At 42.5% G+C, this 23,547-nt stretch overlaps 1 protein-coding gene across 1 annotated transcript in view; it reads right to left on the bottom strand.

The window, feature by feature from the left end:
- Positions 1–23,547, bottom strand: part of COL25A1 (collagen type XXV alpha 1 chain) — a 469,301-nt gene that overhangs the window by 212,543 nt on the left and 233,211 nt on the right. Inside the window, exons 3-4 of the mRNA XM_075608347.1 lie at positions 11,862–11,906; positions 9,465–9,472 (exon numbers count right to left, since the gene is read on the bottom strand). Coding sequence (XP_075464462.1) covers positions 9,465–9,472; positions 11,862–11,906 — 53 coding nt within the window. The remainder of the gene's footprint in view (positions 1–9,464; positions 9,473–11,861; positions 11,907–23,547) is intronic.

The following is a 23,547-nucleotide window of genomic DNA, read 5'->3' as shown; positions in this document are numbered from 1 at the left end:
TATTTTTTATATTTGCTGCAACCGCACTTATTTTCAAATTATGCACTTCCTTCCACCAGTCTCCTTATGTCTCTAACTCTATTCATATATCTCCATCTCTCCTTTCTTCCCCACTTCTCAGTTCACATGAACTCCTTTCTTACCTGCGTCCTCTGTCACCACACAGCTATACCTCCTGCACTAAAACACACCCCTACAAATCATCCTCACACATCCTCTTTCTATCCATGCTTCTCCTCCTTGCTTCTGGGGATATCTCTCCCAATCCTGGTCCCTGCCTTATTTCTACTTGCTCTCGTCCTCGCCTCCCACATACAACTTCTACTCCTTCTGGTGTTAACCCCTCCAACCTCATACCCATCCCCTGCCACCCTCCCTCCTCTCTCCCTTTCTCCTGTGCCCTTTGGAATGCTCGCTCCCTCTCTAACAAGTTCCTCTCTGTGCATGACTTCTTTCTCTCTCACTCCCTGCTTCTCTTTGCTATAACTGAGACCTGGCTCACTCAGACTGACTCTGCTCTGGAAGCTGCCCTCTCTTATGGTGGCCTTTCCTTCTCCCACACTCCGCGCCTTGATGGCAGGGGTGGAGGTGTGGGGCTCCTGCTCTCATCTCTCTGCCGTTACCGAACTATTCCTATTCCCCCCTCTCTTGCCTTTCCCTCCTTTGAGGTTCACACTGTCCAGATCTTCTCTCCTCTCCCTGTTCATGTGGCGGTCATGTATCGCCCACCTACCTCTACTCATCCCCCTTCTGCCTTTCTCTCTCACTTTGAATCTTGGCTCTCTTTCTTCCTCTCTTCAGACTCCCCTGTTCTTCTCCTTGGGGACTTCAATTGCCACATTGATGACCCCTCTCTCCCTTGGGCTTCCCGCTTTCTTTCTCTAACCTCTTCTTTTGGCCTTCAACAGTGGACTGCAGCCAGCACCCACAAGGATGGCCACTACTTAGACCTGGTTTTCACTAAAAATTTCTCTCTCTCTGAATTCTCCATTTCCCCTTTTCCTCTCTCTGACCATCACCTCATCTCATTCTCTCTATCTCGCTTCTCAACTTCTCCACCTCCATCTACACCCCGGTTCTGCAGAAACCTGCGCTCTATTCACTTACCTGACTTTGAGTCCACGTTACACTCCTCCCTCTCCTCTCTCAGATCTGCTACAGACCCTGACAAACTGGTCAGGAACTACAACTCTGCCTTGTCCTCCTCTCTTGATCTACATGCCCCGCTTTCTCTCTGCCGCACTCGCCCTTTTAACCCTAGACCCTGGCTAAATTCCCACACGCGCATGCTGCGTTCCTCCACTCGTTCCTCTGAACGCCTCTGGAGGAAATCTCATACTCTCGCAGACTTCCTTCACTACAAATTTATGCTATCCTGTTTCAACTCTGCCCTCTCACAAGCTAAACAAGCCTACTTTTCTTCACTAATCAACATGCACAATTCTAACCCACGCCGACTGTTCTCTGTCTTTGATACTCTACTCAAACCACCCTCCGCTGCCTCTCCTTCCTCCATCTCCGCTCAGGACTTTGCTGACTATTTTAAGGAAAAGGTGGAATCCATACGGCAGAACATCCCCTCTGTTTCTTCCTCCCATCCTACACCTCTTCCTAACTCTCCTCCTGCCTTCCTTGACTCTTTTTCCACTGTCTCAGAGGAGGATGTGTCGCTGTTGATCGCCTCTTTTCCCTCTACCACTTGCCCTCTTGACTCCATTCCCTCCCATCTCCTAAAACCTCTTGCTCCTACTATAATCCCTACGCTCATGCACATTTTTAACTTCTCCCTCTGCTCTGGAACCTTTCCATCCTCCTTCAAACATGCAACAGTCATACCATTACTCAAAAACAGCAAGCTTGACCCTACCTGTCTTTCTAACTATCGGCCTGTCTCCCTCCTGCCTTTTGCCTCTAAACTCCTTGAACGTCTTGTATTCGCTCGCTTGCTCCATTTTCTCAACACCTATTCTCTCCTAGACCCTCTACAATCTGGCTTCCGTACTGCTCACTCCACGGAAACAGCCCTCACTAAAATAACTGACGACCTCCATGCTGCCAAAGACAGAGGTCATTACACTCTGCTCATATTACTCGACCTCTCTGCAGCATTTGACACCGTGGACCACCCTCTTCTCCTTCACATTCTCCATACTCTTGGCATTCGGAACAAAGCTCTATCCTGGATCTCATCCTACCTCTCCCATCGTACTTTCAGTGTCTCTTCTGCTAATACCTCCTCCTCCTTTATTGATCTCTCTGTGGGGGTACCCCAGGGCTCTGTCCTGGGACCTCTTCTCTTTTCTCTGTATACACTCTCTCTAGGTGACCTAATAACATCTTTTGGGTTTAATTATCACCTCTATGCTGACGACACACAAATATATTTCTCAACACCCGACCTTACACCTACTGTACAAACCAAAGTTTCTGAATGTCTCTCTGCTATATCATCCTGGATGGCCCTCCGCCGCCTTAAACTCAACATGGCTAAAACAGAGCTCCTCATACTTCCTCCCAAACCTGGCCCTACTACCTCCTTCCACATTACTGTTGGAACTACGATCATTCACCCAGTAGCCCAAGCACGCTGCCTTGGGGTCACACTCGACTCCTCTCTCACATTTGCCCCTCACATTCAAAACATTTCTAAAACCTGTCGCTTTTTCCTCCGCAATATAACAAAGATACGCCCTTTCCTCTGTTGCTCGACTGCTAAAACTCTGACTCAGGCCCTCATTCTCTCCCGTCTTGATTACTGTAACCTCCTGCTGTCCGGCCTTCCTGCCTCTCACCTGTCTCCCCTACAATCTATCCTAAACGCTGCTGCCAGAATCACTCTACTCTTTCCTAGATCTGTCTCAGCATCTCCCCTCATGAAATCCCTCTCCTGGCTTCCGATCAAATCCCGCATCTCACACTCCATTCTTCTCCTCACTTTTAAAGCTTTACACTCTTCTGCCCCTCCTTACATCTCAGCCCTAATTTCTCGTTATGCACCATCCAGACTCTTGCGTTCTTCTCAAGGATGTCTTCTTTCTACCCCCTTTGTATCTAAAGCCCTCTCCCGCCTTAAACCTTTTTCATTGACTGCCCCTCACCTCTGGAATGCCCTTCCCCTCAGTACCCGACTAGCACCCTCTCTATCCACCTTTAAGACCCACCTTAAGACACACTTGCTTAAAGAAGCATATGAATAGGACTGTGGCTATTCTGAACACATGGCACATAAAGCTTGGCCCCCTGCAGATGCACTTACCAGAACTCCCTCCTACTGTCTCTGTACGTTCTCCCTACCTACCAATTAGACTGTAAGCTCCTCGGAGCAGGGACTCCTCTTCCTTAATGTCTAAAGCACTTATTCCCATGATCTGTTATTTATATTATCTGTTATTTATTGGATTACCACATGTATTACTGCTGTGAAGCGCTATGTACATTAATGGCGCTATATAAATAAAGACATACAATACAATACAATACACCAATGACAAAATAAAGCTGATAAATACATTAGTCATAAATGAAAAGAACATAAACATTAGCAAAACAATCAATTATTATCCCTGTATGTCTATCCATATAGATAGATATACATAACATACAGGGGCAATAATAGAGCATAAAAAACAATGCATTTACATTCAAAAATCACATAGAATACAACCATTCAGTGTCCGTGAATGTATGTATATACATAGATACATTCATGGGCATTAAATGGGACTGAAAAAATAAAAGACATGAATCAAAAATCATAAAAACCTGTAAAAGTAAAAATAATACATTTTTCTCTTGTTTACTCACCATTAGATGCCCACTCACCGAAATCCAGGCGACCCGGAAGCACTGGAACCAATCCACAGGTAAGCCATAAAATAAAAAACCCTTACAATCCATAACGGTGTCTTCTTTCTTCTATTTGTAATCCTTCCCGTCAGTCTTGGGGTCTTCTTTTCTTCTTTGGGGTCTTCTCCATCTTCTTCCGTCTTCTTCCGCCACGCCCTTCTTCTCTTCTTAGGAGGGGAGGTGTTCCCTCTTCAGCGTCTGGCTTAAAAATGAGGCGACATAGGCTCTTGTAGGCCTATGACGTCACATTTTGGTCAAATGTTTCCCACGGTCCTGATTGGGCCGTGAAAACATGTGATTTGGCCGGATTTTTTAAAAAAAATGATGACGTCATTTAAAGGCAATGACGCTAGCCAATCAGAATGGCTGAGTTTCAATTGCCTTTAAGATGACGTCATCAAAACAAAGATGGCCGGCGACACATGTACGGTAGCCAATCAGAGTGTGGGAACTCCATCCCAATTCTGTTTGGCTGAAGCAAAGCCTCTGTCACATGGTCTACTTGAGCCAATCAGAGTTGGGATGGAGTTCCCACGCTCTGATTGGCTACCGTAACATGTGTCACCGGCCATCTTTGTTTTGATGACGTCATCTTAAAGGCAATTGAAACTCAGCCATTCTGATTGGCTGGCATCATTCAACCCCCTGCTTCCTGAAATACAGACCTTCAAAGGGGTGCCGGTATCTCGGTGGAGTTTAAAGCTCCCGCATCACCCGCACCAAAACGAGGCCACACCTGATGACATCACAGCTTCCTATTGGCCCGCCGGGCACGGGAGCTTTGAAACTCTGCCATTACAGTATGTGAATCCTGCTTGCCGAGCGAAGCAGTTATGTCTCCCCCTACGGAGCTAAATATCTCTGGATGCAGGGAGCCCTCGGAACTAAAAATGTATGGGGTTCAGCTCCTGAGACTCCCTGCTTCAATCCTATGTTAAAAAATTAGATTGGATTGCATCTTTAAATACAGTAATGTGGAGTTCAGAAAATAATGTAATATATCAAGACCTTATATTTTTACTGCCTATGATACTTTTGTTTTGACTTTGTAGCTATAAGGAAGAAACTTTGGAGTACTACTACGTGTGACAATCTCTTACATTGGTCCTACAGGGTATCACAACTCTCAAGAACAAACTGTACAAGCTTAAATATGGAATTCTCTAATAATAACCAATTCATATTCTCTTCTCACCATATTCATTTTCCAAGAATCATTTCACACGAATTTCCATAGGAACCAGCCTAGTTTACTAGACAGTTACTGCTACTGATTTTTAAATGCGGAAAATGCAAGCAAAATTATGTTCTCTGTGTATATCTCCTCCTGCATGTAGTAAGTACATACAGGTCATTCCTTGTTTAGAACCCGGTGGATAGATCACTGATATTCCAGTATTTCTCTTGGGCATAATTAGTAATAGTTTTAAACATATTTATACTTTATAAGTGTGTAATGTTGAGGGGTAAAATTTTCACCATTTTCTGTGTAGCCCTCTTTCCCCCCACCCTAAGTGAGATTGGGGTGGGTAGGTGTATCTGACTACTTATTAGTGTGGTACTGTACCTGTTTGACAACCAGGAGGGCTGAGCTTCGGCCACAGGGAACCTGGGGTATATACTTACACTCGGTGCAGCGACTCCACTGATGAGGGATCCCAACGTGGTGGGAGTGTGCCCTCACCAGAACCCACATACAGTAAATACACACCGTGTGAATAAACAGTATTTACTGAGCATGAACGATAACTTCAATGACACTCTCTTTGCATAACATCAATTCATCATAGAAATAACATTGCATCACCCTGAATGCATACCATCCCCTCACCCACATGTCCCTTGAGTGTCCACAACAATAAGGTGAATGTGAGTGTGAGGGATAGCGCTTCCCTGTGTTGGGGCCCGGTGGTGCACTTATTATACTACCTCCCTGATCACTGCTCCTGATCAGGGTAATCCTTGGAACTCAGCAACACCGCACAGTGATCCCACGCCGCACTGCGCTGCTCTCTGCAGGAATGGATACTCTTTCTGCACTCAGGCTGCACAGGCATTCAGGCACTGTCCTGCAGCATGTCTCTTTCTCTGAGTATGTGAAGGAGTCCCTGTCTTAAGGCAGTCCCTATCACATACAGTTTTACTCTAGTGTCTCAGGGGACTAACTGGGCCCTGGGGGTATACCTCTACCCTAGCCCCTGCATGCAGAATATCTCTTGCTGTAGATTCTGTCTGATCCCAGACTTTGGCAGTTCACCACGTGCAACTGGCACTGGTGATATTACACACACTGTATAACTTAGAAAGCAACCCCCCTTCTTCCTATGAGGGGCCTTCCACTGACACAGTCAAACGAACTGCTGTGGCTGCACTCAAAGCCATACTGTCTCTTCTTGTCAGAGCACACAGCACTGCAGCTGTGTCACTGACTAGACTCACTCTCACCTAAGGGCAGTGCCCCTACCTAAGGGGCCTTCCCTATGAACTTACCCACTAACCTAGTAGGGAGTGGGGCCTACCTGGGGCCGGGGGGTAACCTGACCTAGTGTAAGAAGCCACTTGCTCCTTACACACTTCCTCCCCCTTCCTTCTCCCAGCTCCAACTGACTAGCGTGGTCTCTGCAACATTGTATCCTTCTTCCACAGGAGAAGCTGCAAACCCTATTTGCTGGCTGGCTGCACGTGATGTGGGTGAAAGGGCAGTCCCCAGAGGCTGCTGGGAATTGTAGTCCACTCAGGACCTCTTTAGCATTGGGACCACGTGCGCTATCTTTACTGTGCCTGTGCGAAGCTGTAATGGCCGCCGCTATGCTTAACTGCGCCTGCGCGACCTCTAGAGGGCCTTCCTGTCTCTCTGCCTTCTCAATGGTGAACCGGGGAGTCAAAGGGGACCTGGCTACATTTGCATAATACAAATTTGCCAAATTAACATACAAATTGTTTGGAGATAGGAAAAAACCTGGCCTGTGTAAACCTTTGAAGACAGCAATATTGACATAAAGGAGCTTTTAAAAGAGCAATCCAAGCATGTTTTTTTTTAAACACAGGATTGAAACAGAGTGTCCCCAGAGCTGAACCCCATTCATTTCAGCTCTGGGGACCCCCTGCTTCCAGAGATACCTACCTCCATAGTGGGTGCCGGTAGCAGCTCCGGCTGAGCTAGCTGGGCTTTAAAGTTTAAAGCTCCCGTGTTACGCGGGCCAATAGGAAGCCGCACCGATGACGTCGCTGTTTCCTATTGGATGTGGAAGCTTTGAAAAGCGGCCAGTACGTGATCCCTGCTAGCCAAGAAGAGTGGCTACCGACATCTACTACGGAGGTAAGTATCTCCGGAAGCAGGGGGTCACCAGAGCTAAAATTGATGGGGTTCAGCTCTGGAGAGATCCCCTGCTTCAATCCTGTGATAAACTAATAAAAAAAATATATACAGTATATATTTTTAAACTGCATGGATTGCTCCTTTAAAAGCTGTGCATACTGTTCATATTGCTCTCTTCAAAGGTATAAACAACCAAGGTTTTCCTAGCTCCAAACAATATGAATGTTAAATTGGCAAATTAGTCTTATACAGAAAAAGGCAGATATTAAACTGGCATTATAGAAAGAAACCAAACATTTGCCAGAGAAGTGTTTCAGGAAATTTATATATGCTGAAATTGACACTACCACTTATGATGCAGTTAACAAACACACAGAACTTTAACTCCCAAAAGGCAATACTAGAAATGTAAACATTGAACTAGACTGAATGCTACAGTATTTGCACTGATATGACCAGAAGTACAATAATATGCCTCTGTCCACAGCATTAATTATTAAGACAGTTCGGCGAACACATTTTTAAAACAAATCAGAATCATTAAGAATGTGTTCATGAAAAGTGTTTTGATAATGTCTCTTCTTCACTGTTGTGATTGTGATTTTTTGAAGAACAGAGAATGAAGTCAACAAATGCTAAGGCATAAGGTGAGTGCCCTGGAACCTCACTGGACGTTTGTTTTCCCTGTTCTGAGGCTGCCAGCACTCCTCAGTGTAAAATTGCAGTATTGTTGCTTTCCCGTGTGGCTTCCCAGCCTGTTGCCTTGGCAACCCCCCTCTGCTCAAATCTGGGATGGTTTGCCTATCCCTCCCCTGCTAGTTGGTATACCCCATGTCTTGTTCCTGCTTGCACAGGAAAGCATGCTTTCTTTTACAACCAGCAGCAGTAGTGAATAGATGCATCTTTCACTGCTCCCCCCCCCCCAGAAAAGCATTCTTTTTTTACCTTCTCCCCACAAATGTTACCTGCCAGTTATTTTATACCTTCTGTATACCCCCTCCAATAAAAGTTAGAGAAAATAGGACTCTGTGTGCATTTAAAGGAGATGCGTTTAGCTACCTGATCCTACTCCCTTGCCACAGTGGGCTTGTGCCAGAATAGTGAGACTTCCCTCATATCATCGGAAAGGTCTCTGATAAAATGATTTACTTTTGTTCTGTGCATTCTGCCTCATGTATTGAAAAAAAATATTCCCATTTAACTGCAAATGATTTTACTCTGTCTGCTTTACATTTACCATGCAAATAGTCGAGTAGAAGAAGCCAAAAAAAAAGTGCTTCTATTGGAAGAAGAAATTCTAAAATAATCACTACATATGGACATTTAAATTGGTACAATTTCCGAAATGTTTCTGTAATATACTATAACACACTAGCGAAGTGTAACATCAGAACAGTCTGTTTTCTTGTATTCCACATATCTTTTCAAACAAGAAATATTATTACGGTTTCATTCTTTTAGGTTACATTTAAACTGTGACAAAGTAGACTCGCACCTGAATAACATAAGCAACTGAACTTCTAATTTACCCGCAGTTACAATCCCATTGACACTTTTATTTAGAACTTCAGAACCAGGGTTTTTTTAATACTGTATATCACTCTTTACTCTTAGAGCTCTTGGAGATGTCATTTTTACTTCATTGGAACACAAGCTATTGGATTACAGCCAATACTGGCGATGCCAATAGAATGTGTTGATTTTTTTGGAAGTTACAAGCATCTATTTTTTTTCTGTATATGTCTTTCGAACCAAGAGGCTCCAGGAATACTGAGCAGTGCTGAATTAATAGAAAGATCCCCCAGTTCTGATGGCAATAGCCTATATGATCATTACAGTAAATGTGGCACAGACTACCACTGTCTTCAGATCCCCATTCTGAGCCTTCTTCCCGTACTAAAAGCATAAAAAGAATAAGGGCTTATGTATTGAGGCAAGAATTGTGCCTTTCAGCGGCACAAACTGCACGAGATGTATATTAAAAAAGCATCGCTGTTATAACATTATTTCTCCAGTTTTAGCCTAATACATATACCCCGCAAATCTCTTTACAAAATGGTTACATTGCTATACAGGATATATAGCTTGTTTCTAAAGTTTTTATTATGTTTAGTTGTTTTTTAATTTATATAGTTACACATCATTACCTAAATTGCAGATGAAGAAACGTACATTTTTAAAGTCTCAAACCAATCTGGCAATTATTCGCAGCTCTTCGAAAACTTTCAGGACTTTGCCAAAGTTGTACATTTCAAAACCTTACCATGTCTGCTAGGATAAGAGAGTATATAATACTTACAGGAGGTCCTGTGAAGGGAGAGAGAAAAACAACGAATAAAACAAATTTGTTAGCATATAGGCTGGAATGAAGATGTACAATAGAGACAAAGCAATAAATAATTGTGCAATCATCATTGAAAATATCAAAACACAAGCAAAACTCAATATTATAAAAGATATATTTCTTCCATAGTTTATGGTTTAACAGAAGCAACAGCCTACAACTGGAGCCAGTCAGTGGAAATACTTTTTTTCAGAGTAAGAGGCCAAATACATATTATAAAACCCTCTACAGCTAGAACCAAACTCAAGGCCTATCAACAGGTCAGTTTTTAAGGATACCCCTGCTTCAGCACATTCAATGACCTGAGCCACGTGTGCTGAAGCAGGCATATCCTTAAAACCTGACCTGCTCATGGCCCTTGAGATCTGGAGTTGGCCACCCCGGAGCTAGTGATAGGTAAAGGGGTGTCGATATCATGCACATTGTCAGTGTACCAGATGTTGACACTTCTAGGACTATTTTGGTATGGGAACTCACAATAAGGACTAAGTTCTGGCACTCGTTTTCAGAGGTCAACAAAAATTAGGAATGGTGTTGGATACCGACTGCCACATTTCCTTATTTAAAACTGGATTTGCTGCATTTTTGATGGCAATGAATTTTCAAGACCTTTTTCCCACGGAGATCTTCAAGAATCAAAGGTGGTACCTTGTTTGCAGATTAGATTTTGCCCGATTTGTTTTTTCCCCCCAATTTACATGTATGTCAGTGGTCACATGAGCCTCTGGCGCTTTCCTTTCATCACCTGCTTCCCCGAGACCACAATAAAGGAGTAGCTATTAAACTGTAACACGTTGTGACATGATATCTTCACCTTGTACTCATTAGCTTGGTCTGCAGGCCTGCACAAAGCATACCTTCAGGGTACTGTGAAATGAACGTTTTGCCAGTCAAGCCCGTTATTTTGCAATCTTATTAAACTGAGCGTCTGCAGCTCCCCAATCAATGCTTTCAATTAGCTTTCCTGCCTTCCTCTGATTTCTGAGTAATACAAGATGCTGGGACAGCACAAAAGCGCTAACAGATGTATCTTTAATTCACTTTTGATATTGAATTTCTTTTTTGCAAGGTTGATTCATAGCCCAGTAAATACTTTTTTCTTTTTTTTTCTTTGCTGTAGAAAAATTGCTTTACTGCGCAAGGTCTGTTTTATAAGAGTAAGCAGGCACATTGCCCTTGGAGTTCTTTAGTATACAAGTACAACATGTATTAGATATGCTTATGACACCACTTTCTTTTTCTCCACCAACTGACAGGTGCAGCTTTAAATGCTGGAAACTTATCACTAAATGATATCAGATAACAAAAGGCTGCATAAAGACTGTAACCCTTTCTCTGCTGAGTAGTGTGTGTGTGCAGAGTCCTCCGACAGGCTACACTTAATTAATGGAACAGATGTTCTCTCTGCTTGCTTAAAAGTATTGGCTTGCTGATCCCTCAAACACTGAAGGGTTAACATTGTATTTCCTCGTCAACAAACAAAGTCAGGATTGACCGCAATATTTTATTTAAAGGAGCAATCTAAGCCATTAAGTTTTTTTTGCAAGGTTTTTTTATTTATTTTTTACATAGGATTGAAGCAGGGGTTCTCCAGAGCTGAACCCCATTCAGCTCCTGTGGCCTCCTGCTTCAGAAGATACTTACCTTCATAGTAGGTGCCGGCAGCCGCTCCAGCTGTGTCTGCTGGGCTATAAAGTTTAAAGCTCCCGCGTCACATGGGCCAATAGGAAGCTGCACCGATGACATCAGAGCTTCCTATTGGAACAGAGAGCGTGCAAGCTTTGAACAGCCATTTGCTAGCCGAGCAGGGCGGCTACTGGCACCTATTACGGAGGTAAGTATCTCCAGAAGTAGGGGTTCCCCGGAGCGGAAATGAATGGGGTTCAGCTCCATAGACCCCCTGCTTCAATGCTATAAAAAAAAACATTGAAAAAAAAAAAACCAATCACTGCATGGTTTGCTGCTTGAATATTAACAATGCTGATGCCCTGGAATTATATATTAATAAATATAGGCACCCCTAAGAAAATCAGAGCATCAATGACTTGCATTAAGAAAGGCAAATGAAAAAATGTGTTATTGTGATCACATGTTGAGCTTTGGCTGCACTGTTGCACATATAGCAATAATTTAAGCTCTTTATGTGACAAATAGATGTTAATTTGATGTAACAACAATTATGCAACTAAATTAAGGTTCAGGAAAAGCAAAAAAGATGTAATTTTTTCTAACATGACACTTTGACGATAGAAAAAAAACTAAATTCAATTAAATGTCAAAAAAAGAAGTACATATTTTGAAGGAACACCTGACACACCATATACAAACATCATATGCAAAGGAAATACCTACCAGTTTCACCTCTTCTGCCCCTTCTGCCTCGTTGTCCTGGAGGGCCTAAAAAATAAATGTACACAGTTTGTTTTGGCAAACATGAATAAATGAATCATTTGCTAACAAAACACACGCGGAAATGTCTCCATTAAGTTGTCTTTGGCTGTCAACTTACAACGCACGTTTCATCCTTAGATTTCAAAGCCCTTTGCCATAAAGACGTTGCTATACTTAATATTGCTCAATTATAATTGGTTCTTATTTTGTCTACCTCAGAGGCTTAAAGGCTGAACTGACCTTGTCAGCATTTTAACCTTCGACCTTCTGAGCACAGTTATTGTAAAGGCTGGAGACTTAGAAATTATATCTGAGCTACTTTGACAATTTTAGTATTAGTGTTCGTGACAAGTAATTATTCATTTTGATTAGTTATTATGAATGAAATGCACATTGAAATTTACTCAGAGACGATGGGGGTAATTTATTAAAGTGTCCCAGCTGCAAAACCAAGGAAAAACTGGTGCAAACACACAAATCCATGATACATAGGGGAGGGGCAGCTTGACCGTAGGACCGAGCTACCCATGTCTGCTCTATTTGGTGGGTACATAACGCCCTGGGGTGGTTGGGAGGGGGAGGCAAGAGTATGGAGTAGCCCATTCATCTGGCCCTCAGGCGGGATGAAGGGGTTATGTTTGCTATGGCAGGCAGGGGAGATGCTTGCTGGAGGTGAGGGGGTGAGTTGGGGGGAGTGATATGTAGAGGAGGAAGTGGCCTGGAGCTCAGTAACGCGCTCCCAGGATGAAGAAAATCTCCCACCCATCCCTCTGTTTGCTGAAAGTGTCATCTGGCGAGGTGGGAAGGAGATTTATAATGTTATACTGCTTGGAATTATTGTATTTTGTGTCTGTCACAGCCAGGGATATGTTGGTGCATTTGGTGAGGAAGTTTGAAGGTTACAAGGCCATGCACCAGATTTATCAAACAGAAAAATCCCATTGGCTTTAATAATAATGTTTTTCTTTGCAGTTTCCTTCCCCTGGTTTTACAGCTGGGAACTTTTTGATAAATAGCCCCAATAGTTTTAATTCATTGAGCATTAACCATCGAGTTAAACTTAGTGGTGGTCATTTTGTAATGCTCATTTTTCAATTGTTTTTTTCATGTTTTAGGGGGACTTGTTTTACCTTCCTGATTGCGAATGAAGCAACTTTAAGAAGTTTGCACTGCTCTGCAGATCACCAAGTATCTGCTTGCGAACCATTCCAAACTCGTACCTTCACAAGCCAAAAAACGTGCCCTAGATTTACTATATATTGCTATTTACTGTTCCGTCTGTGGAGGACAGCCAGATTTGCATAAAACACAATAACAATTTGAATTCTATAGTGCTGACAATCTCTGCCGGGAGTCTGAGCTCTTGCACAAAGAACTGACAATCTAATTTTGGAACCTAATGCACAGAGAAAGTGACTTGTGTAAGGTCACAAGAAGAGCTGACATTGGGATTTGAACCTAGGTCACACTTCGTAAGCAGTGACATCACTACTAAGCCCTGACACACATCCCTTTTGTTCACATGTAATAATTAAAAAGCTGCTGATGCAGACGGAGGGCGCAGAGCATACAATCTGCTCTAAATATGTCATGAAACCTTTGAGTACTGTATATCCCATTGCGAAAACAACATTTCAAGCCATTTGCTGGCATTTTTTAATGTGTGCACTGTACGTGACCCCTAGAGTCTTTCTCTACAAACCCAACAGAATTGTATGTAAACAAAGGGCACTAAAATAATTGATCATTTCATTAGCCGATCCTTGATGCTGCTGGATGATTTGGTAGTGATCACATGGGGGTGACCACCTCCTTAGTGACGTGCAAGTAAGGGAGGGAGGTCCACTTTCCTTCCGATTGCCACTAGAAAATGAGCTTAAATAGCATAACGTGTTCTCCAATGCAACTACAACACACATCACTGCAAAATGTTCAAAGAACTAGATTGGTCATCACTTGAGTCTAGGCGCAAAGTTCACCTTTCCTGTCTTGCCTTCAAATACTTTCTGGGCAAGGTACTCGTCTATCTGAACAAACTCCTCACCCCTACCACATGCAACACTTATCCCCCGAGATCTGACTCCAAAACACTGTTCATGGTCACCACCAGTCTGTAACTGTTACATACGCCTATAATATATATTATCTCTAACTGTGCATGCAATGCTTGTATATCATGTATTCCCTGTTCACTTATGTAACTATGTATTTGTAACCATGTATTATTTGTCATCTTAACTCTGTGCCCAGGACATACTTGAAAACGAGAGGTAACTCTCAATGTATTACTTCCTGCTAAAACATTTGATAAATAAATAAATAAATAACACTGTACCTGGTACAGCATAAAGGCAACACAAGGGTTAACACCGGCATTGCCCCTCTTCAGTAAAAAAAAATCCTGTTTACTGTATATACTTATTTCATCATTTGTAGAGAAAATTGAAAAATAGGAAAACACCAGTTTTGCAGCCTCCAGGCTGTCAAACTTGTGCAAAACTAGCACCATATTTATCGAAGAAAATTACTTACAAAGCTTCCAATCCATTGTTTCTTTTTCGTTAAATTCCTTTTACTTGCACCATTTTGCCACAGTCTTGCAGCCAGGAGACCTACAGTACATACTGTAAATAAACTCCATAGAGAGGAGGGGTATATCTCTCTATGGTAAGTCTACCAGCAGCAAAACTGGGACAGAAAACAGCAAGAGATTTCTATAGTGCCTTTATTGCATTGGTTTTGCTACAGTTCTGCAGCCGAGAGATTTGGCACGGTAAATAGTAATACAATTACATGTAATACCACATGAAATGACCACAAGGGTGGTCACACCGAGGGCATACTGCTCCACATTTATCAAAGGGAAAAGGCCATTTGACGTCAATATGACTTTTAATCCATTATCAACTTGGTACCGATTCTCTGTCCTGGTTTTGCAGCCAAGCGACTTTGAATACCCCAAGATTTTTCTACCTAGTGTATTAACCAAAGTGTTTCTGCTTCAGATGTGGTGCAATCCTGGTACAAGAGAAGAGCAGGAGACTTATCACAGGCGAAAACACAGCGCATCAGGGTTGTTTTCTTTAACACTTTTGTGCTGTTTGTCAAACTGGTTTTGTAGTATTTTTGCTGTACAGAAACGAGGCGGCGATTACTTATGGGATATTACACTTAATGTTGGAGTCATACAATCACAAGAAACCCCAATGCACGACCTGTATGGGGTTTAGTCAAACAAATGATTACAGAACAAAACACACACAAGAGGGACATTGTGTCCCAATTGCCTAAAGGAGAACACGTTTTGAAAACCCGCATGCTGCAAATTGTTTTTGTGTAATAAAATGTATCATCCTGCCCACCGTGGAACTCTAACATTTTGCCGAATTATCCTTTAATGTATTGATAGATTGAACAATGTTCTGGGTAATGTTTTCCTGTCGAAAAATACAGAGGTGATTGAAAGGTCTGGTAGCTGCAATGATCCCGGGGGTCGGTGGATTCGCTGTAGATTGGGATTGTTTATACTAGACCGAGAAAGTTGTATTGTATTGTATATCTTTATTTATATAGCAAAAAAAAGGATGGGTTCAGGGCTCTACGGATTTAAAGAATTTATTATATCAAATACCCAACGTTTCAACCATCAAAATGTGGTCTTTCTCAAGTGACACTTGAGAAAGACCACTTTGTGATGGTTGAAACGTTGGGTATTTGATATAATAAATTCTTTAAACCCGTAGAGCCCTGAACCCTCCGTTTCTTTGCTGACGTTGGAGTCTGTTTTTCACAGGGACCCCCCTGGATCTGGAGCACCGGTAACAGCAAGTATCAGTTAGGGTTTTCAGTTTTTGGTGTGCAGCATTTATCTTGTTTTTTGTTTTTATTTATATAGCGCCATTAATGTACATAGCGCTTCACAGTAGTAATACACGTGGTACTCAAATAAATAACAGATAATATAAATAACAGGTCATGGGAATAAGTGCTTCAGACATAAAAGTAACATTAAGGAAGAGGAGTCCCTGCTCCAAGGAGCTTGCAGTCTAATTCTTCACAGAATAAATTCTCATGTACAGGGCTTCCCAAAGCCCGCGGGTCTGTTCTTTATGCTGCATGCCCATGAAGAAGTGATCTGTCAGGTTGGGAAAGTTACCTCCACCATAGAGTACTTTCATTTATTTTATTTTTTTACAAAGAAAAAAACTATCAAAAAGGTAAAAGAAATAAAAATATTGGATACAATCAGGTTAAAACATATGATGTCCCTTTTCGTATAATAAAGCGATGCCCTTAAAAATACAAGTTTACTGTTTTTTTTTTTTTTTTTAGTTCCCTGTCGGTCTTTCTTAACTTCTCTTTCATTCCTCCCGTTCATTTTCTACAGCCCGCAGGAATCAATCTGCTGAAAAGAACAACGGGGCACCTTGTTGGAAGGTGGAGCTGTGGAGTTTTTGGCATTCAGCGCTGAAAAGATTAGGCTACTTCTGTTTGCATCTGAGGCAATTGCGCAGACATAACTCAGCGTTCCAAAAACTTGTCAAAGGTCCTCAAATGTCACGGAAGAAAAACCGGCTGCATTTGTGTGTGGGCTAATGAAGTCTGTCTCTGGCAATCTAGGGATTATTTTCTGAAGTAAAGCAGCAGCAAGCCCTCGAAAGGACAGCTGAATTTGAGAATCGCTCTCATCAATGTTGACACTGTTTCGTAATGACCACATGCACCAGTGTTCTTGAAAATGTCATGATTTCTTGCAGAAATAGAACGGAAGGAAGCGGAGCACCCGGCTAACCTTATATTTGTGTACAGTGGCTGCAATGGATCATCTTTTATTAAGATGTTGACTACTTAACAACATACATTTGTACGACGATGTGACATCCGGATTTTGCTGCAAATCGTTCCAAACCATCATTCATTTCCCTTTATTCATAAAAAAAATGCAGAGTGCACCAGTAAACGGCAACTGCCAACAAGAAGGTTTTAGTGGCAGCACTATGTGTAAAATGGGCCAGCTTGCACAATGACTAATTGTATTGCTGCTGCTGCTGCTGCTGCTGCTGCTGCTGCTGCTGTTTGACAAGGAGCCAAGGTTGTAAGGCGCAGTGTCACTGTCTCACTCGTACATAGACAAATTGGTCTCGTGGGACTCTTATGCAAGTGCAATACAATACAGCAACATAAGATTTTATAAAAGTGCATTAATTTCACTTGTTGTGAAACCTAATCACAATACTACCATTATTTTATGGTAACACAGAGGCCTCCCTCATAGCCAAAATAATCTTCTTGCTACATTCTTGCACAGCTATGTTAAATTAAAAGATAGACACCTCAAAGGATTTTCTCAAAACATTGTAACCGGGCTGACTTTTTTTTTTCAATCGAGAATAACCAACAGAGGAAACGTCCTCGACAAGGGCAGCTGATGCGAAGAGAAAGACACACGTTTGGGTGGTATATGGAGGACAGTGAGTGTGATTTCACAACGTGGAACAGGAGGAGTTACTTGTTTAATCGCACAGGAAATTAAAGCGCAAACTATATAATAACTAAATCAAATGATTAAATACAAATTAATATCACCAATGAAAGATGCTGCTGCTGGTGTAAGGATTAGACAACCCCTCAGAGAACGATACAGAAGCACTCAAAGAGCAAAACTTCCACTGGTTGTATTGAGGTGATCACACGAGGAATCTTGAAGCAGGAACTCTCAGGATAATATAAAAAGAGAGAAAAGAAAATATAGTGCAACACAGTTTAATAACCATAAAATAGAGCAAAGAAGCTCAGGCCACTCACATACTATAGAAGTAAAACAGGCGATTTGACGACTATGTCCTGCAGTGCTGTACAGCTGTAGATCTGGAACGTATGGTGTCTGTGCATGTAGATCAACACTTCCTCACGCTGCCTACTTCCGGGTTTGGGTGGCGGGTGACGTCATCGACCTCGACGGCCAATGGGAGTCCAATCTTAGTCCTAGAAAATAACCCTTCTTTCTACAAGCCATCTGTGGACTACAAGCTACCCTGCAGTGTGCTGACTTGGATCCGTGACTGTGAGACCTGAGTACCCGCTGTCTACTCTACAACTGGCGCAATAGGCAACACTACGGGGCTTGGTCTGTGACTAGGATTGGACTCCTATTGGACGTCGAGGTCGATGACGTCACCTGCCACCCAAACCTGGAAGTAGGCAGCGTGAGGAAGTGTTGATCTACATGCACAGACACGCTACGTTCCAGATCTACAGCTGTACAGCACTGCAGGACCCAGAGTGGTCAAATCGCCTGTTTTACTTCTACAGTATGTGAGTGGCCTGAGTTTGTTTGCTCTATTTTATGTTTATTAAACTGTGTTGCACTATATTTTCTTTTCTCTCTTTTTATATTATCCTGAGAATTCCTGCTTCAAGATTCCTCGTGTGATCACTAGTCTAATCGCATCTGGACAACGGACTCTGACAAGGACCGATCCCTCTGACTACTTCACAGCACTTTATGATGAGTAGACTTTTAAAAATCTTTTTGAGTGTATATACTTTAGTTGACATATTTCTCATAAAAGGATCTATACTGTATGAAGCTGCGGCAAACAGCTCCATTTGTGCTACCTTAGATAACACATAGAATGTTCTAATGCGTTGCTATCTACCCCCTACTAGACTCTCATTTATGTTCCCGGGGTTATCTGCCTTATGTACAAGAGGATGTGGGCAAATGGGAACTTTATTCACATGTGGTGGACATGTGTCCAGAGGTTGCAAAACTATGGGCTAAGATTCAAAGATTGGTGAACAATATAACGGTGGATGAGGTACAAAACTATGTCAGCAAGCATAGCCCCACATCTTCACCGGTGCAAGATGTGTAATAGCTAAACCTGGCAACCATGGAGATGCTTTGTAAATGACCCCAGTTTTTCCCAGTCCCACATTCTCACCGAGTCTAAATCTCACCAGACATTCGCTGGTTTTACCCCTGCCTTGTGTAAGCTTCTTGTGCCCTGGTCCTTTTAGGGATCTGTATGTACAGTGTTTTGAATGTTATGTATTTCTCCTTTTTATACTGTTAAATGGAAACTCACGTGACTGTCTTGTTACCATCTCAAGTACAACCTCCAGCTGCTGCTTTTAATGGCATCAATCACTGGTCTCCTCCTCTCTTCGTTCCCTTCCCTACTCTCCACTACCAGCTTTTTCTTCTGTAACCCCTCACTCCCAGGGTTGCCACCACTCCGGGTTTTACCCAGAGACTACAGGTTTTGGCCACATATCTTCAGGCTCCGGTTTACCTAGTAAACATCCGGGTGGTGGCAACCCTGGGCGGGCGGCGGCCGGCCGGCCAGCAGCAAAGGCAACGTCTCCCGGTATCTCCCTCTGCAACTACTGGCAATATGGCTGCGTGGCATCAAATGGTGCCATGTTGCCATGCCAACAGGAACGCCACGTGACGTAACAGCATCACATGACATCCGTTGCCATGACAACACGACACTATGTGACATCATGAGGCTCCACGTTGTCATGGCAACTCGACGCAGCATGACGGCACAAAGCATCCCGTTGTCATGGGAACGCAGCACCATTTGACGCTGCGCAGCCATATTGGAGAAAGTTGCAAGAGGAAGATGCCGGGAGGTCGCCAGAGGGAAGTACTATATTAAAAAAAAAAAATCTCCGGGTTGACCTTCAGTCGAAGGTGGCAACCCTGCTCGCTCACCCTATTCCCTTTATGCCCCCATTCCCCCTACTCCCTTCCTCTTTGGCTTTGAAAATCCAATACAAGTTGAATACAAAAAAATGTACAAAATGTTTTCTTTTTATGAGACAGGGATATTTTCTTTTCCGAATGTATTATTTAAACTCCCTTTAAATCACCAATCTTTATTACTTTGTACTGAATAAGAAGATAAAACACTATTCTGTACTACGCTGGTAAAGTATGATTGTTAGGCTACTCAAGCCAAAAATATGCAGGTTGCATGGTCTTAAATGTTTTAGGATACCGATACTGGCGGCGGCGCCTCATATTGTATTCTTGCATTTCAGTATGAAATATTTTGTTCTTTAAGTGTCTACTTCAATATTCAAGTTCTTATGTTAGGGAAAAATTGTGCTCTAAAGGGAATAAACTGTTTCAATAAAGATTAATGATTGCAGGTTATACTATGGACATCCAGGGAATTACCTTCCACTATAGCGTCACTTTTGAGTTGCTTACTTCTAAAGATTGCTAGCCTTGCCAGAAATATATGATGGAACCAATTTTTATTTTCAAAGGGCGTTCCCTCCCGTAAATAAAATGCGAGGGGTAAAGCGGCATGTCTGTAAATGAAAAGAACGAAATGTCGACCCCATAACTATTAGGAGGAACACAGGGGGATGTTAAAGATATCACATGCCAAACTGCCAGGCTAATACAGTAAGGGTAGCACAGGTCTATTGAAGAGCACATTCTTTAATTGTTCCTATCAATCTATTGTTCTGACACAACACTAGAAGATGAACTGTTTGTGACATTGCAGTTTGAAGCACCATGAGTTCCTTTGTAATGCTGACAAGGCTTACTCCAATTTATCCTTACATTTTCACATCTTCTACTCAAGGAAATACGTCATTTTTCTGCAATGCGTATGTACTAAAGCAATATTGAAGCACAATCATGTTTGTGTTGTGCCTCTTGTATCATGCAGATGGTAATGGGCTAAAAATAGTCCACAAGTCCGGGGCTCCAAAAACGTTATAGTATAAGTATAGCTGTGATTGAAAAGCTGTGATTCTTAAGACATAAACATGAATGTTGGTGCCTTCTCAGAAACATGTGTAAATAAAGTCTCTCTGAAACCCCCCTTTTATAAATGCAGACGTGGCAGGGGAGTAAAGGTAGCAAAGATGAATGTACCGCCGCAATACTGCGAGGGAAATGGCATAAGGTAATAATAACCAACTGGCTTCACAAGAAAGCCCTATGATGATTACTCGCAGTCATAGGCACCAGCGGCTTGAACACGGTAAGATCCCATGCAGGACGAGCAGCTCCACTCGAATACACTGTGGGGTATGTGTCCAATCACGTGCTCCGGAACAAACAAAGCAAATCCAGAGCGACGTGCTCCCAGGCAAAGAAGTCAGCAAAGGTAGGATCCGGATAGGAAACCGGTGCACAGCGAGAAAAAAAGCAACGTTGGACTAAAATGATCACAACGTTGCTTTTTTTTCCGGCTGTACACCGGTTTCCTATACGGATCCTACCTCTTGTATCATGGACTTTGCTCCACTGTTTGCACCGTGTATGCCAGCTGGTGTTTTGGTGAGTGTGAAACGAGGCGTTACGGAGGAGTTATGGGGCACACAGATTCTATTGGAGATGTATCACATTGTGTGCCTCGGTGCAACACTTTTTCTCCTTTCAATCAGCGCCCAAACGTCCGCCAGGTCTGAGGGGAATTTAACTATGTTGCACGAAAATCTGCTCTTTATGTAAGGAAGTGGAGCAACAAGTTCGCTTAATATGGTGCAATCCTGGAACAAAATTGGAGCAGTGCGTCAAAACCCGTTTTTCTGTATGTTGATACATAGGCCCCATGATGCAGATTTTTTGCTCCACCTTTGCCATGGTACATAAACCTCGTAGGTTTCAAAGATTCTATGGGGTTTATACATCAAGGCAAAAGTGGAGCAATTTTGGGGCAGAAAAACAGCACAAGATGTTTTAAAGAAAAAAATTGTATTGATTTCAATGGGAATTTTTTCTTTCATACATACAGTGCCGCTATTTTGTATTAGAATTGCTCCACTTTTGCCTTGATACATATGCCCCTAGGTATCAAGGTAATTTTGGAGCAAAATCGGGGCATTTGATTGCATCCTGTACCTATGTGTCAAAGCATTTTTCTCCATTTTTGCTCCGTCTGCCCTAGCTTGCGATGGAGTGTCAGTAGGAGGAGTTACATGGCGCACATTATAATGAAATGTATCACATTCTGTATCTCTTGTCCCCTTTTATTTGCCCCACAGAATCCTACATATTTGAGGTGGCATAACTCTAACATTCTGCATCGGGTGCAAAAAACTGTATGTCGTAGCTCTGCTCCAAAAATCCTAACAGTGGGTTAAACACACACTTTATTCTCCTTCGATACATGGAACCCCTCTGCTTTCCAAAAAGAAAGGACTTAAACTCATGATTCCTTACAGGATCTGTGAGGCCACAGATTAGCCTAAGGCTCTTTTAGCGCAATGAAGAATGCAAAGTCAGGGAAAAAGAGGTAAAGCACCATACTTAAAAGTCAAGAGTCAAAATACAAGTAGCCGGCAGAGTTCACTTTGCTTCTCAAGTCTCAGTGGGGGTGTCAGTATCTGGAGATCAAACAAATCAACGCTGGTTACATGATTAAAGCCCTGCCAGCTGAAAGCATGCTAAAAGTATGTACTACTTATAAATACAGTATGTAATGGTCCATAGGGCATGGGATTGCATTTGAGGAAATGGGGGAGAGAGGAATAATGATCCTCTTTTAATGTCTACTCTCAAAGTTCCTTGTTACTTGTAGAGAACCTGATAAGTGGGTTGTGTTTTCATGGTGTTTATTAACAAAAGCTTCCAAGGCGGCATTAATAATAACCAACAAAAATGTATGTATGTCTTTATTTGTATAGCCGTAGTTGTTTGTGGAAAGTGAGCGACCCCGTCAGGAATACAACATGAAAATAAAAAACATATAAAGCAATAATTGTGCAGTATTGTGATTATTTTTTGGCTTGTTCAAGAATCTTGGCTCTTGGGGAAAACCTACTTACAGCAACATAGAAGAAAATTCGCATTTGTCTGACTCTGTCAGGTAGTGTAGAAATGATGAGGTTCCTTTAAGGTGTACTTATATCCCCACTTGGTCTTGACACATATGGATAAGCTCAGAGTTGGTAGGATTCAAATTCCCATAGGGTATATGTGGACAAAGAGCAGAGAAATAGACCGATGGTGTAGGTTGTAGAACAGGATTTTATAAATAGCAAGTAAAAGACATGTACTCACACTCTGTACATGTATATAATGCACATAAAGGTATCTTTAGCGCTGTGTGCGCCCGCTGTCGCTTCTCCCCGTCCTCCTCTAACCTCAGTCCTGCTGCCGGCAATGGCGTGTGACGTCACGTCCCTCTGAACGGCTGATCGTATCCAAAGGAGGCAGGCTGTGGTGCGCTGGGAGAGGAATCGCGGGTGAATTCAAACGGCTGGAATCTGGAGTCTTCTCTTCAAAGCAGCTGCAGCTAGATGAGATGGCTCTACGCGTTTCGCTGTCGCATACAGCTTATTTGTATAGCGCCATTAATGTACATAGCGCTTCACAGCAGTAGTAAACATGACAATCATATAAATAACCAATAATACAAATAACAGGTCATGGGAATAAGAGTTTCAGACATAAAAGTAACATTTAGGAAAAGGAGTACCTGCTCCGAAGAGCTTACAATCTAATTGGTTGGTAGGAAGAACGTACAGAGACAGTAGGAGGGAGTTCTGGTAAGTGCGTCTGCAGGGGGCCAAGCTTTATGTGAGGTGTAAAGTATCAGCCACAGAGCTATTCATACGCTTCCTTAAGCAGATGTGTTTTAAGGTGGGTCTTAAAGGTGGATAGAGA

Source organism: Ascaphus truei, chromosome 1 (assembly GCF_040206685.1).
Source record: "Ascaphus truei isolate aAscTru1 chromosome 1, aAscTru1.hap1, whole genome shotgun sequence".
Classification (NCBI taxonomy): Eukaryota; Metazoa; Chordata; class Amphibia; order Anura; family Ascaphidae; genus Ascaphus; species Ascaphus truei.
The sequence above is the reverse complement of the archived record's forward strand: the minus strand, read 5'-3'. Positions and strand labels throughout refer to the sequence as shown.